The sequence below is a fragment of the Dipodomys ordii genome, unplaced genomic scaffold, assembly GCF_000151885.1.
Source record: "Dipodomys ordii isolate 6190 unplaced genomic scaffold, Dord_2.0 Scaffold44, whole genome shotgun sequence".
In the NCBI taxonomy this organism is placed as follows: domain Eukaryota; kingdom Metazoa; phylum Chordata; class Mammalia; order Rodentia; family Heteromyidae; genus Dipodomys; species Dipodomys ordii.
Genome location: NW_012267260.1, coordinates 6,942,691 through 6,955,241, shown reverse-complemented (window position 1 = coordinate 6,955,241; position 12,551 = coordinate 6,942,691). Strand labels below are relative to the sequence as shown.

The 12,551-nt window shown below is 42.6% G+C and overlaps 1 protein-coding gene across 1 annotated transcript in view; it reads left to right on the top strand.

Annotated features, from left to right (window-relative positions):
- Positions 1-12,551, top strand: part of Cdc5l (cell division cycle 5-like) — a 35,736-nt gene that overhangs the window by 17,982 nt on the left and 5,203 nt on the right. The window contains exons 11-14 of the mRNA XM_013019242.1: positions 1,285-1,449; positions 2,695-2,775; positions 3,030-3,272; positions 4,415-4,612. Coding sequence (XP_012874696.1) covers positions 1,285-1,449; positions 2,695-2,775; positions 3,030-3,272; positions 4,415-4,612 — 687 coding nt within the window. The remainder of the gene's footprint in view (positions 1-1,284; positions 1,450-2,694; positions 2,776-3,029; positions 3,273-4,414; positions 4,613-12,551) is intronic.

Genomic DNA, 12,551 nt, shown 5'->3' with positions numbered 1-12,551 from the left:
CACTTCTGGTTAATTAGAGATAAGAGTATCACGGACTTTCCTGCCCAGGCTGGCTTTGAACCTCGATCCTCAGATCTCAAGCCTTCTGAGTAGTTAGGATTACAGGAGTGAGCCACCAGTGCCTGGCTCCTGTGAGACTCTTATCTCCAATAAACTACTCAAAAAAGTTGGAAGTGGCACTGTTGCTCAAGTGGTAGAGTGCTAGCTTTGAGCATGAAGAGGCCCAGGGACAGCACCCACGTCCTGAGCTCAAGCCCCAGGACCAGCAAAAAACAAACCCAAATAAAGATTCAGTTTTGATGAATCTTAAATGCTTTTATTTTTTACTGTTGGGCCTTATGTAATGTCAGTGATTTTTTTTTAGTGAATTCTAATAATTCTAATACTATAAACATTATTTATATACACATATAATGCACCTTATACATCTTCACATATACATTGGTTAATTTATTTTTTTGAGTCTTGAGGTCCTAATTCTGAGCCTGTAGCTCAGGCTAGCCTGAAGTTCTTTTAATGTTTAATTGGTACCAATGAATGCCATTTCTAAATGCTTGTATACGAATTAAATCATTCGGCTGGGAATGTGGCTTAGTGGTAGAGTGCTTGCCTAGCATGCATGAAGTCCTGGGTTCCATTCCTCAGTATAACATAAACAGAAAAAGCTGGAAGTGGCACTGTGGTTCAAGTGGTGGAGTGATAGCCTTGAGCAAAAGAAGTTCGGGGACAGTACCCAGGCCCTGAGTTCAAGCCCCAGGACTGGCAAAAAAAAAAAAGAATGAACTCAGGCATAGTGGCATATATTCCTAGTACTCAGGAGGTAGTGCCAAGAGCCTTGTGAGTTCTAGGCAGGCCTAGAGTACATGACAAGAACCTGTCTTCAGTAAAAGAAAGAAGAAAAGACCAATTCTGAAGTCAGGATCATTTTTCTAAATTGATGTTAGGTCAGCTGGGTTTTTGGGAAATTCAGAGAATGAATATGGTTGAATTCTTTTTTTTTTTTTGGTTGGTCGTGGGGCTTGAACTCTGGGCTTGGGCGCTGTCCCTGAGCTCTTCGGCTCAAGGCGAGCGCTCTACCACTTGAGCTACAGCACCACTTCCGGTTTTCTGGAGGTTTATTGGAGATAGGAGTCTCATGGTCTCTCTTGCCCGGGCTAGCTTTGAACCGCGATCCTCAGATCTCAGCCTCCTGAGCAGCTAGGATTACAGGCGTGAGCCACCAGCGCCTGGCATGGTTGAATTCTTGATAAACACGAATTGAAGAACAACAATCCTTTTCCACAGGAAAGAGAATCTCGTGAACATCTCCGTTTAGGACTGATGGGCCTTCCTGCCCCTAAGAATGATTTTGAAATCGTTCTACCAGAAAATGCCGAGAAGGAGCTGGAGGAGCGGGAGGTAGATGAAACATACATCGAAGATGCCGCAGATGTGGATGCACGGAAGCAGGTGAGTGATGGTACAGAAACGAGTGAGGGCTTGCCCGGTGTGCCGGGCAGCACCACAGGGAAGAGGGGCTGCTTCCTGTCTCCACATCTTCGCTCTGAACGTTTCCCAATATTCAACAAAATAGATCATGAGTAATGCATACTGATGTAACTGATTGTATCCTCAGAATTTGATGAGCTTCTTAAAATGAATAGGTATATGGAAATATCAACTGCAGTTCATTATGCTTCTTTAAAACACACAGGTAGTCTTCTAGACATTGCTTCAACTCTAGAAAAGATGTGTTCAAACAAGAAGATCTTGGGTTAGTTGAAGAAAATAGTTTCTAGTCAGTGTAAACTACTAAAACCTGGATTTGGAAAATGTCATAAGTATATATAATTACATATAATTGACAGGCATTAGGCCCCCCCCCCCCCGGTGTTTTTTTTTTTTTTTGGTCATGTGGCTTGAACTCTGGGCCTGGGCGCTGTCCCTGATCTCTTCTGCTCAAGGTGAGTGTTCTGCCACTTGAGCCACAGTGCTACATCTGGTTTTCTGGTGGTTAATTAGAGATAAAAGTCTCATGGACTTTCTTGCCTGGGCTGGTTTTGAACCATGATCTTCAGATCTTAGCCTCCTGAGGATTACAGGCGTGAGCCACTGGTGCCTGGCTCATTAGCTCCCTTTTTATACTCACAGGAGTGAGTTTTCCTCAGTTTTGTGGCTAGTAATTGGTGAGTCCTCCAATAGTGTGGAGACTCAGTAGCTTGTTTCAGTTAGTTCTGCTGCAGTCTCTGTGAGAACAAATCAAGAATTCAGTGGAAGTCCTGTTTTAGAGGGGAGCCGTGTGAATGTGAAGAGCAGACAACCTTGTGTTTTGTTCCCAACTACTTTGAGTTACATTTACTTTCTCGTAAATGACATGAAGTTTTATTGAGTAAGATATTCACGACTTGAGTATAAGAACACATGGGTTGGCTTTTAAATGAAGTCACTAGCTTTGGCTGAAGGGAAAGGGTGTGTGGAAGTCTCCTGAGTTATGATGGAGTGAGGTAATTACAGAGAATTCTCTGGTGGACACTGGAAGATCTTAGTTTCTATTGTATAATGAGAATGGATCTACTGAGTATTTCTGTGGCTTTACCATTATCTTTCTACAAACATTACCTTTCTACAAAGCTCCAGCTTTAGTTTTTGAGTATACTTGATGAGAAGTGTAAAATACTGGATAGATGCAGTAATGGACATAAAATCTTTTTTCAGGCCATACGAGAAGCTGAGCGGGTGAAAGAAATGAAGCGAATGCATAAGGCTGTCCAGAAAGATCTGCCAAGACCTTCTGAAGTAAGTGAGGATCTTTGGTTTAGGAAGTTTTAATTGATTGGTGCTTTTATGTCATTCACAAAATTTCATTTGCTTCCTACAATATAGTAGTTAGCATACCCAATTTTTACATGTCTTTCAGAGATCATTAAGTATTTAGGAGGAAAAAAACGTCATTTTTGAAAATAATTGCTGTTTAATGTGTACTGTAAGTATGGTATTATTAGTATATTGCAGTGGTATATTTGGTAATTGTACTTGTTTTAAAATTTTAGGTAAATGAAACTATTCTAAGACCCTTAAATGTAGAGCCACCTCTGACAGATTTGCAAAAAAGTGAAGAACTAATCAAAAAGGAAATGATTACAATGCTTCATTATGATCTTCTGCACCATCCCTACGAACCCTCTGGAAGTAAGAAAGGAAAAACTGTAGCATTTGGTACAAACAATGCAGAACACATTACCTATTTGGAGCATAGCCCTTATGAGAAGTTCTCCAAAGAAGAGCTGAAAAAGGTACGAATGAGCAGACTGTTTCTGTCATAGGATGAAGTGCTTTTAGATGCTATGTGTTGTGGACAGATACGAGCTTGCTTTGGTTGTGTGCACATTCTTCCTAGCTACACGGGAGTTGTCATTGGAGCATCTGGAGCCAAGCTAGATTGGGCACAAATGCAAGAACTTGCCCTCCCAGATACCAAAAGCAAAAGGGCTGGGGAATATGGTTCAAGTGGTAGAACATATGTCTAGCTAGTGCAAGGCTCTGAGTTCAAACTCTAGTACTGCTAAAAAAAAAAAAAGCAAATGATGTTTATACTATTAGGACCATGGTGCTTGACTTCTGAAAATCAGTTTGCCTTTACTTAGGGGTTTCTTGATTGATTTGGCTTAATATTCTTAAAAACAAACAAAAAACAGCTGATCAAAATTCCTAGCCTTGCTAGGCACCACTGGTGGCTCACGCCTATAATCCTAGCTGCTCAGGAGGCAGAGATTTGAGGATCGCGGTTCAAAGCCAGTCTGGGCAGGAAAGTCTGGGAGACTATTATCCTCAATTAACCACAAGAAAACTGGAAGAGGCACTGTGGCTCAAGTGGTAGGTAGAACGCTTACCTTGAGCTGAAGCCAGGGACAGCACCCATGCCCAGAGTTCAAGCTTCACAACTGACTGGAAAAAAAAAAAATATTCCTAGCCTTTGGCTTAAGGGAAAAAGAGACTAGTTTTTTCTTTTTCTTTTTCTTTTTTTTGTTGTTGTATTGAGATTTGAACTAAGGGTCTTACACTTTCCAGGCAGATGCTCTTATTACTTGAGTCAGAGACCCCCCCCCCCCCCAGTCTTTTCTGCTTTGATATTTTTCCAGTTGGATCTTGCTTTTTGCTTGGGTGGGCTTGGTCCCTTATCCTCCTATTTACACTTTCTACATAGCTGGAATGACAGGTGTATACCACCACATCCAGCTCTTCATTGATCAAGATGGGGATTTTGTGAACTTGTTGTATAAGCTGGCCTTGAACCACTATCCTCCTAATCTCTTATCTACAGAACAGCTAGAATTACAGTTGTTAGCCACTGCATCAGCTTGGACTAGTTTTAAGTTCTCCAGCGTTGACTAGTATTTATGGAATTTAAACTTACTGAATTTCTTATTGTAAACAGGCCCAGGACATTCTGGTACAAGAGATGGAAGTGGTAAAACAAGGAATGAGCCATGGTGAGCTCTCCAGTGAAGCTTACAACCAGGTGTGGGAAGAGTGCTACAGTCAAGTTTTGTATCTTCCTGGGCAAAGCCGCTACACACGGGCCAATCTAGCCAGCAAAAAGGATAGAATTGAATCACTTGAAAAGAGGCTTGAGGTCAGTATGAAAGTTCTAATCCAAATATATCTTGGTTGAAATAATGAGCCAAATAGTAAGTACCACTAGTGATAGCTTCAGTTGCTTATTACCTTTGTACTTCTTGAAGAAAATTATGCTGATGTGTTTGATCTTCCTTGGCCTTGTTCATTGTTCTGGAAAACCAGAATTGCTAATTTTTCTAAAGAATGCACTGCAGGCCGGGCACTGGTGGCTCACGCCTGTAATCCTAGCTACTCAGGAGGCTGAGATCTGAGGATCGCGGTTCAAAGCCAGCCCAGGCAGGAGAGACCTTGAGACTCCTATCTCCAATAAACCACCAGAAAACCGGAAGTGGCACTGTAGCTCAAGTGGTAGAGCGCTCGCCTTGAGCTGAAGAGCTGAGGGACAGCGCCCAGGCCCAGAGTTCAAGTCCCACGACCGACAAAAAAAAAAAAAGAATGCACTGCAGGTTGATGACCCAGCCTTTTTTATGAGAAGTGAGAAGGTTGTTCGTAGGATGTCATCAGAATAATGTCATTGAGTGGTGCAAAGGAGTTTTGTTTCTTTAGCCAAGACAGCTCAGAACTTTGATGTTTTTCTATTCCTATATATTTTTTTCCTCTGGGGCTTGAACTCAGGGCTTGGGTGCTGTCCCTGAGCCTCTTTGTGCTCAAGGCTAGCACTATTGTCGCTTGAGCCAGATTGTCACTTAATGGCTTTTTCTGAGTAGTTTATTGGAGATAAGAGGCTCATGGGGGCTGGGAGTGTGGCTTAGTGGTAGAGTGCTTGCCTAGCATGCATGAAGGCTTGGGTTTGATTCCTCTGTACCACATACACAGAACAAGCCAGAAATGGTGCTGTGGCTCCAATGGTAGAATGCTAGCCTGAGCAAAAGAAGCTCTGGGACAGTGCCCAGGCTCTGAGTTCAAGCCCCAGGACTGGCCAAAAAAAAAAGTATCATGGACTTCCTGTGTGGGCTGGCTTTGAACTGTAATCCTAGATCTCAGCCTCCTGAGTAGCCAGGATTATAGGTGTGAGCCACTGGCACCCAGCATCTATTCCTATATTTCTATTCCTTATTCATATACATTTGAATTAGACAGCATGGAGCTGGATTACTTAGCTAGCTAATGGCTGCACTGGTTTCTGTGATTGCGAGACACACTAGCTGTTTCATGGTTGTGGTTTCTTAATACAGTTGGCATGTTTCGAATTCCAGAATCTGTGCAGGCATTTTGCCAATGACATGTAAATTGTGGTTCACAGACCACCAAGCTGCCTTGCGGATTCTTAATGGTGGTCTTTAGGGGTGTTTTTGAGCCAAGATGGGCTTGTATGCAGAATCAGGCAATTGTGTGCAGAAAATAGCTTCAGTTTCCTCTTTTATGTGATCACCAGTTTTTCTTTACAGATAGCAATTTGCAAATACCATTATTTTGGGCCAAATCCATCTATTAGAATTACTTGGGGGTAGTTGGGCTTTGTGGAGCTGGAGAAATGAGCAAGAAAAGGCCGTATCTTTTCATTTGGAAGTTGTTTACTTGAAAGCCTTAATTTAACCTTTAAGATCACACCTACAGACACCTGGTGGTTAGTGCCTCTGAACTTCTGCTTCCTGTTTAGTGGGAGGTGTTTCTGAAGTGATTCACACTTTGTGGGGAGCTAGGTTCAGCTGCTGACAGTGCTAGCTGTCCTGCCAACTTCCAGCAGGGTGTGCTGTTGCTCTGTTTTAATCCACAGCTAAAGTCAGGGGCAAAGAGCCCATCAGTGGTTAAATTGTAAGTGATATTTTGTGTTCTGTAGGCTTCATTTCTTATAAATGGTAGTTAGCAATGTAATCCTGATCTAAGGTCAGCATCAGAAATGATTGGAAAGCTATTTGGAAAGCTTCCTTGTAACAGTTGTATATAAATACTTAGGTCTGTCACTTAGTTTGAAAATCTTCTCATTTGAGGTGGGTAAACTCTTTCTGCCACAAATGGCAAGGACATTTTGTGCTGTTTAAAATTAAACAAAACAAAACAAAACAAGTTTTCCCCCTAAATCTCATTTACTTTGTTGAGGCACTAACTTTCATGACAGCAAATAAATGTGTCACAGAGTGAGTGGTGCCATAAAGTACAGTAATTTTTATTTCTGTGTGGAATCGGTCTTGTGAATTTGAAGGGAAAAGTACAGAAAGAACCACTGCTGTTCTTTTAGAGATTTATTTGGGTCGTTTATGAGCAGCCATTAAAAACATGTGGTTCTCTTTGTTCAGTTCAGTACCAGGAACTGAAATCTCCCGTTGAACTATTTTTGTTGAAGGATTGGTGCATTTGGAAGAATGTTCATAAAACAGTCCGAAGTAATTTTTCTCTCCCTGACTCTTGGATAACTTGTGCTTTATTGTTTACCCAGCTAGTTACTTTTAAGGAATACTTAATCAGATCCTTTAACTTAGTAAACTATGCTTATTTCAAATGAAAGTTTATTAAATCTTTAAGAAGAAAAGCAACCCAAAGACCCAAATAAACAAATCCCCCATTTTGTCTCCATCCCTAATTCAGAACTAGGTTTCTCATAGCTTTTGAAGACATAGTTTTACTGGTTTGAAATACATAAATATTTTATTTCAATTGTGGTAATTCTTTCATCATTTCAGTTGATTACTAAATTATAAACATTATTCAAAGTTTGTTGTGGGGAAGGAACTCCAGTTGTATTGTATAAACTAAATGCTGTACTCAAATTATCCATTCCACTCTCAGGTTTGGGGAGATAGGCCTTTCTGGGCAAGCTCAGCACCCCATGGTTGCCAGTGTGTTTGATTTTTTTTGCTGCCATGAACTTTGGAACAGTGAATCTAAATTGTGGCCCTATCACAGCTCATCAGGCCAGATGAAATCCAGCTTTGCTGCCACTGGTGTCTCCTAAATGGATTAAAAAAATACGCCTTGAGGTTTACATTGGAGCTGGTCTTTTCAGCCGTTGTTCATGATTAATATTTGAAACCAAGCCCATTCCTGAAAATCCTAGAATACGCACTTAAAATGTGGAGAACCTCCTCTGAGATTCTGGGAAATGTGGCGGGGTGCTTGTGTGCTCAGAGTCTGTTAAATGCACAGACAATGTGGCTGCAGGTCAGAAGTGGAAAAGACTTTGAATTGTGCCCAAGTCCCTATGTTTTATTCTGCCTCAGAGGCAGTATTAGCTCTAAAAGCTTGCCATATACTGGTGTGTCAAGGAGCAGCAGAGGAGGCAGAAGTGATAGCTAATATCAGAGAAGGAAAGGTGTTGAGTGTACAACACAACATGCTGGGGCATTTTAACATGGTGAGCTGGATAGGTGCCCAGGGCTCATGCCTGTAATTCTAGCTACCCAGGAGGCTGAGATCTAAAGATCACGGTTCAAAGCTGGCCCAGGCAGGAAAGTTTGTGAGACTCTTATCTCCAATAAACGACCAGAAAACTGCAAGTGGTGCTGTGGCTCAAGTGGTAGAGCTCTTGCCTTGAGCTGAAGAGCTGAGGGACAGTGCCCAGGCCCAGAGTTCAAGTCCCATGATGGACAAACAACAAGAACAACAACAAGAACAACAAAATAAGTAATAAGAAAAACTTTAGAGTCATGTTTCAGAGGAGGAAGGATGGTTATAATCATTGCAGGAAAAATTTCATCAAATGGCAAGAAATAAAAGCTTTTCCTTGATGTACTTAGTCATATGTTTAGTGAACTTTACCAAGCAGCTACTGTATACCAGCACCCTCACGCCCCTGGGGATGTAGCAGGGAGCACTGCAGATAAGCTGTCTATTTGTGGGTGTCACTTACCGGGAAAAGCCTGGTGTGGAGGAACTCATTTTTTGTGGATGCCACATAAATGAATCATCTTTCTATTGGGAAGTGCAAATAGAATTTGAAGTACTGTAATTTGTTTCTACTTCAAGTGGAAATAGGAAATCATCTGAAGACATAATTATTTTGAGTAAAATAATTTCTAGGTGCAAAAGTGAAATGAAAAATCTGAATTTAGGCTTGCTGTTAAATTTAATAGTATTTGAAGTAGTATCTAAACTTCTGTGTTGAGGAAGTTTGGCTGAAAAGTGGATTTTGTCATATTAGCTATAAAAACGGGGAAACTTGTCCAGAAGTAATGCTTCTCCCTGTGTTTCACTGGCACAGTTATTGGAGCCCAGAAATATTAGGTAACACTGACTTCTTGGAAATAAAGTAAAGAGCACAGATAACACATTGAACATTCTTCTCAGTGTGTTTGTAACTCTTCTGAGGACCCTGACTTTCTGGAGGGTTATATTTCAGCAGTATTGGCAGCACAATGGATCCCATTTTCTCGTGATTTCCATTTTGAAGGCAGATATGTTTACACAGGAAAACCTTTCCTTGGAGTGAAAATGAAGGGTAAGGATTGAGTTAGTGTGCAGTGCTGGTTGAGGGCTGTGCAGGAGGTATGTCAGCAGGATGATGCTTTCATGGCTTGTGGAGTCAGGGAGAAGGCTCCCGGCCTGTGCGACTCTGGTTTCCAAGTCTGGTTTCCTCTGCCATGACCCTTCCTTCAAGGTCCTGGTGGATTTTTTAGTTTTCTCTAGCAAGAACTCCGAACTGGACCAGAGATTTCCTTGGTCTAGTCATGTTGCTTGTGACTCCTCAGCATAAGTTGGATTTGTTTCAGGCCGTTTAGGTTTCACGGCCTCACACATGCCACGATGTTGCTTTGCTAGTAGATTACTGCCCCTGGAGAGGTTGTTAGGGACTTTACCCCACCAGTTGGTTTACTTTCAAGAATACAGTCTGCCGGCTGCTCACTCTGATGGATGCTGACTGCAATCTCCTACTGGAACCTGCTCTCCTCAGTAGAGAGAAGGTTCGCTGAGGAAACGCCGTGCCAGTCAGGAGTCTGGAGATGAAAGGAGTTACTTGTGACTCTTGTTTGCAAATGTGGTGATTGAACCACATCTTTCTATTATAGGATCGTGTTGCTGAATGATGACTAGGAAGTGGAGCTGCCATCCGCTGTGTATTTATTCTGGGTATTGTTAAACCTCTTTTTACAGTGGTATAGGGTTCTGTTCTGAGCCCCTAAGCAAGAGTCTCAATGAGGGATGCTCTAAATGTTTCTGAACCTCACTGTAACAGACTTGAACTGAAGACAGTATTGGAAACCCAAGGATAATGTGTTTATTTTGGAATTACTTAGACTTAGTAACCTTAGCAAACTCAGTGAGCTTGAAAGTAACAATTACACTTTTATAAGTCCCATACAGCTCCCTTTTGTAATGACCCGAGGAAACACTTACGGTTCCGCTGATTCATCTCCTGGGGACCATCAGTTTTCCATTGGTCTCTTGCCAGTATTTTTTAGACAGTTTCTCTTCTATGCATTAAAAAAAATGTGGACATTTTTCTAAAAATAATACCTGTGCGTTGTAGGAAAGTTAAAATAGAAAAAATACAGTAGTCTTCTATCCAACATGATTGCCCCCAGCATTTTGTGTCTTTTATCAGTGTGTAGGAGAAGGGAGGAAAGAGATTAAAACTGCATACTTCATTTAATAGTACAATGCTTTGAATATGATTTTTTTTTTTTTTTTGGTCAATCCTGGGGGGCCTGGGCGCTGTCCTTGAGCTCTTTTGTTCAAGGCTAGCACTCTACCACTTTAAGCCACAGCGCCACTTCTGGTTTTCTTGGTGGTTTACAGGAGATAAGAGTCTGACTTTTCTGCGTGGACTGTCTTTGAACTGCAATTCTCAGACCTTGGCCTCCTGAGTAGCTAGGATTATAGGTGTGTGTCACCATTGCCCAGTGGTGAATATGATTTTTTTTTTTTTGTCAGTCATAGATCTTGAACTCTGGGCCTGAACACTGTTGCTCAGCTCTTCAGCTCAAGGGTAGCGCTCTACCACTTGAGCCACTGGATCACTTCTGGTTTTCTGAGTGGTTTATTGGAGATAATTGTCTCACGGACTTTCCTGTCCAACCACTGTCCTCAGATCTCAGCCTCTTGAGTAGTTAGGATTACAGGCGTGAGCCACTGGTGCCTGGCTGAATATGATTTTTTTTTTTTTGGGTCTATTCGTGGGGCCTGAACTCTGGGCTTGGGCGCTGTCCCTCAGCTCTTCAGCTCAAGGCTAGTGCTCTACCAATTGAGCCACAGTGCCACTTCTGGCTTTTTTCTTTTTGCTTATGTGGTGCTGAGGAATCAAACTCAGGGCCTCAGGCATGCAAGGCAAGCGCTCTACCACGGAGCCACCTTCCCAGCCCTGAATATGATTTTTTTAAAGGAACAAGCATGATCTTTTTTCCCTCAAGGTTTGTAGCAAAGATCATATTTAAATAAACACTAGGCTGTATTTTGCTCTGCTTTTTTTTTTTTTGGTTGGTTATGGGGCTTGAACTCTGGGCCCGGGCATTGTCCCTCAGTTCTTCAGCTCAAGGTGAGTGCTCTACCACTTGAGCCACAGAGCCACTTCTGGTTTTCTGGTGGTTAATTGGACATAAGAGTCTCACTTTCCTGCCTGGGCTGGCTTTGAACCACAATCCTCAGCCTCCTGAGTAGCTAGGATTACAGGCATGAGCCACCTGCACCCTGCTCAACTTTCTTTTTTTGGTTGGTCGTGGGGCTTGAACTCTGGGCTTGGGCGCTGTCCCTACGCTCTTCAGCTCAAGGCTAGTGCTCTACCACTTGAGCCACTGCACCACTTCTGGTTTTCTGAGTGGTTTATTGGAGATAAGAGTCTCACAGAGTTTCCTGCCCGGGCTGGCTTTGAACCGCGATCCTCAGATCTCAGTCTCCTGAGTAGTAGCTAGGATTACAGGTGTGAGCCACTGGTGCGCAGCTTCAACTTCTTAAAAAGTTGTTCCCTGTAATAATTTTAATAAATGTTTGTTTTCCTTTAGGCCAGTAGTTTGTTAAGAGTAAAATAATTGGGAATTCAAAAATAGAAGCTAAGGGACGTTAAAAACTTTTCTCAAGGGCTGGGAAGGTGGCTCAGTGGTAGAGCGCTTGCCTTGCATGCATGGGGCCCTGGGTTCGATTCCTCTAGCACCACATAAGCAAAAAAACAAAAAACAAAACAAACAAATTTTTTTTCTCAAATGTCAAAATTCTTCAAGTGGGTGTGCCCAGGTTCCTGTCTGTCAGGAAGGAGGAATGAAGGGCAGCAGCAGATAGCAGGGTCTTGTTGTCAGGGTCTAGAGTGATTGGCTTTTCAGGGAGCCATGTGGTGGCTTTAAGCATGCTTTCATCTCAGGCTGGAGCAAGGAGGGTTCATTGTTGGTAGTGGGCTGTAAAGTAGGACACGTCCACTGTGGAGCATCAGTGCAAGGTGAGTGGTATGGGTCTCACTCTTGTGTTTATCTGTGAACTTTGGGAGGGTAATAGCTTTTGCTGAATGGAAAGCTAGTCTGAGATAATGGAGGAAGAAATAAGTCACTAGGAAATCGCAGTTAAGGAAAGGAAGGTCCTCTTGTACATCTGCACACCTCTATGCCTCAGTTCCCTCAGTGGTGGTTTACGTGGTTGATAATTACGTAGCCTCAAGAAGCAGCTTTAGCTGGTGGCTCAGGCCTAGCTACTCAAGAGGCTGAGATTGAGGATGGAGGTTCAAAGCTAGCCCAGGCAGGAAAATCTGTGAGACTCTTATCTCCAATTAAACATCCAAAATACGGAAATCTTGCTGTGGCTCCAGTGAGCTAGATTTCAGGAGCAGCCTCTAGGCTCTGAGTTTCAGCCCCAGGACTGTTACAGAAAGAAAAAAAAAAAAAGAGCCGGGCGCTGGTGGCTCATGCCTGTAATCCTAGCTACTCAGGAGGCTGAGATCTGAGGATCGCAGTTTAAAGCTATCCCGGGCAGGAAAGTCTATGAGACTCTTATCTCCAATAAACCACTAGAAAACCAGAAGTGGTGCTGTGGCTCAAGTGGCAGAGTGCTTGCCTTGAGCTGAAGAGCACAGGGACAGC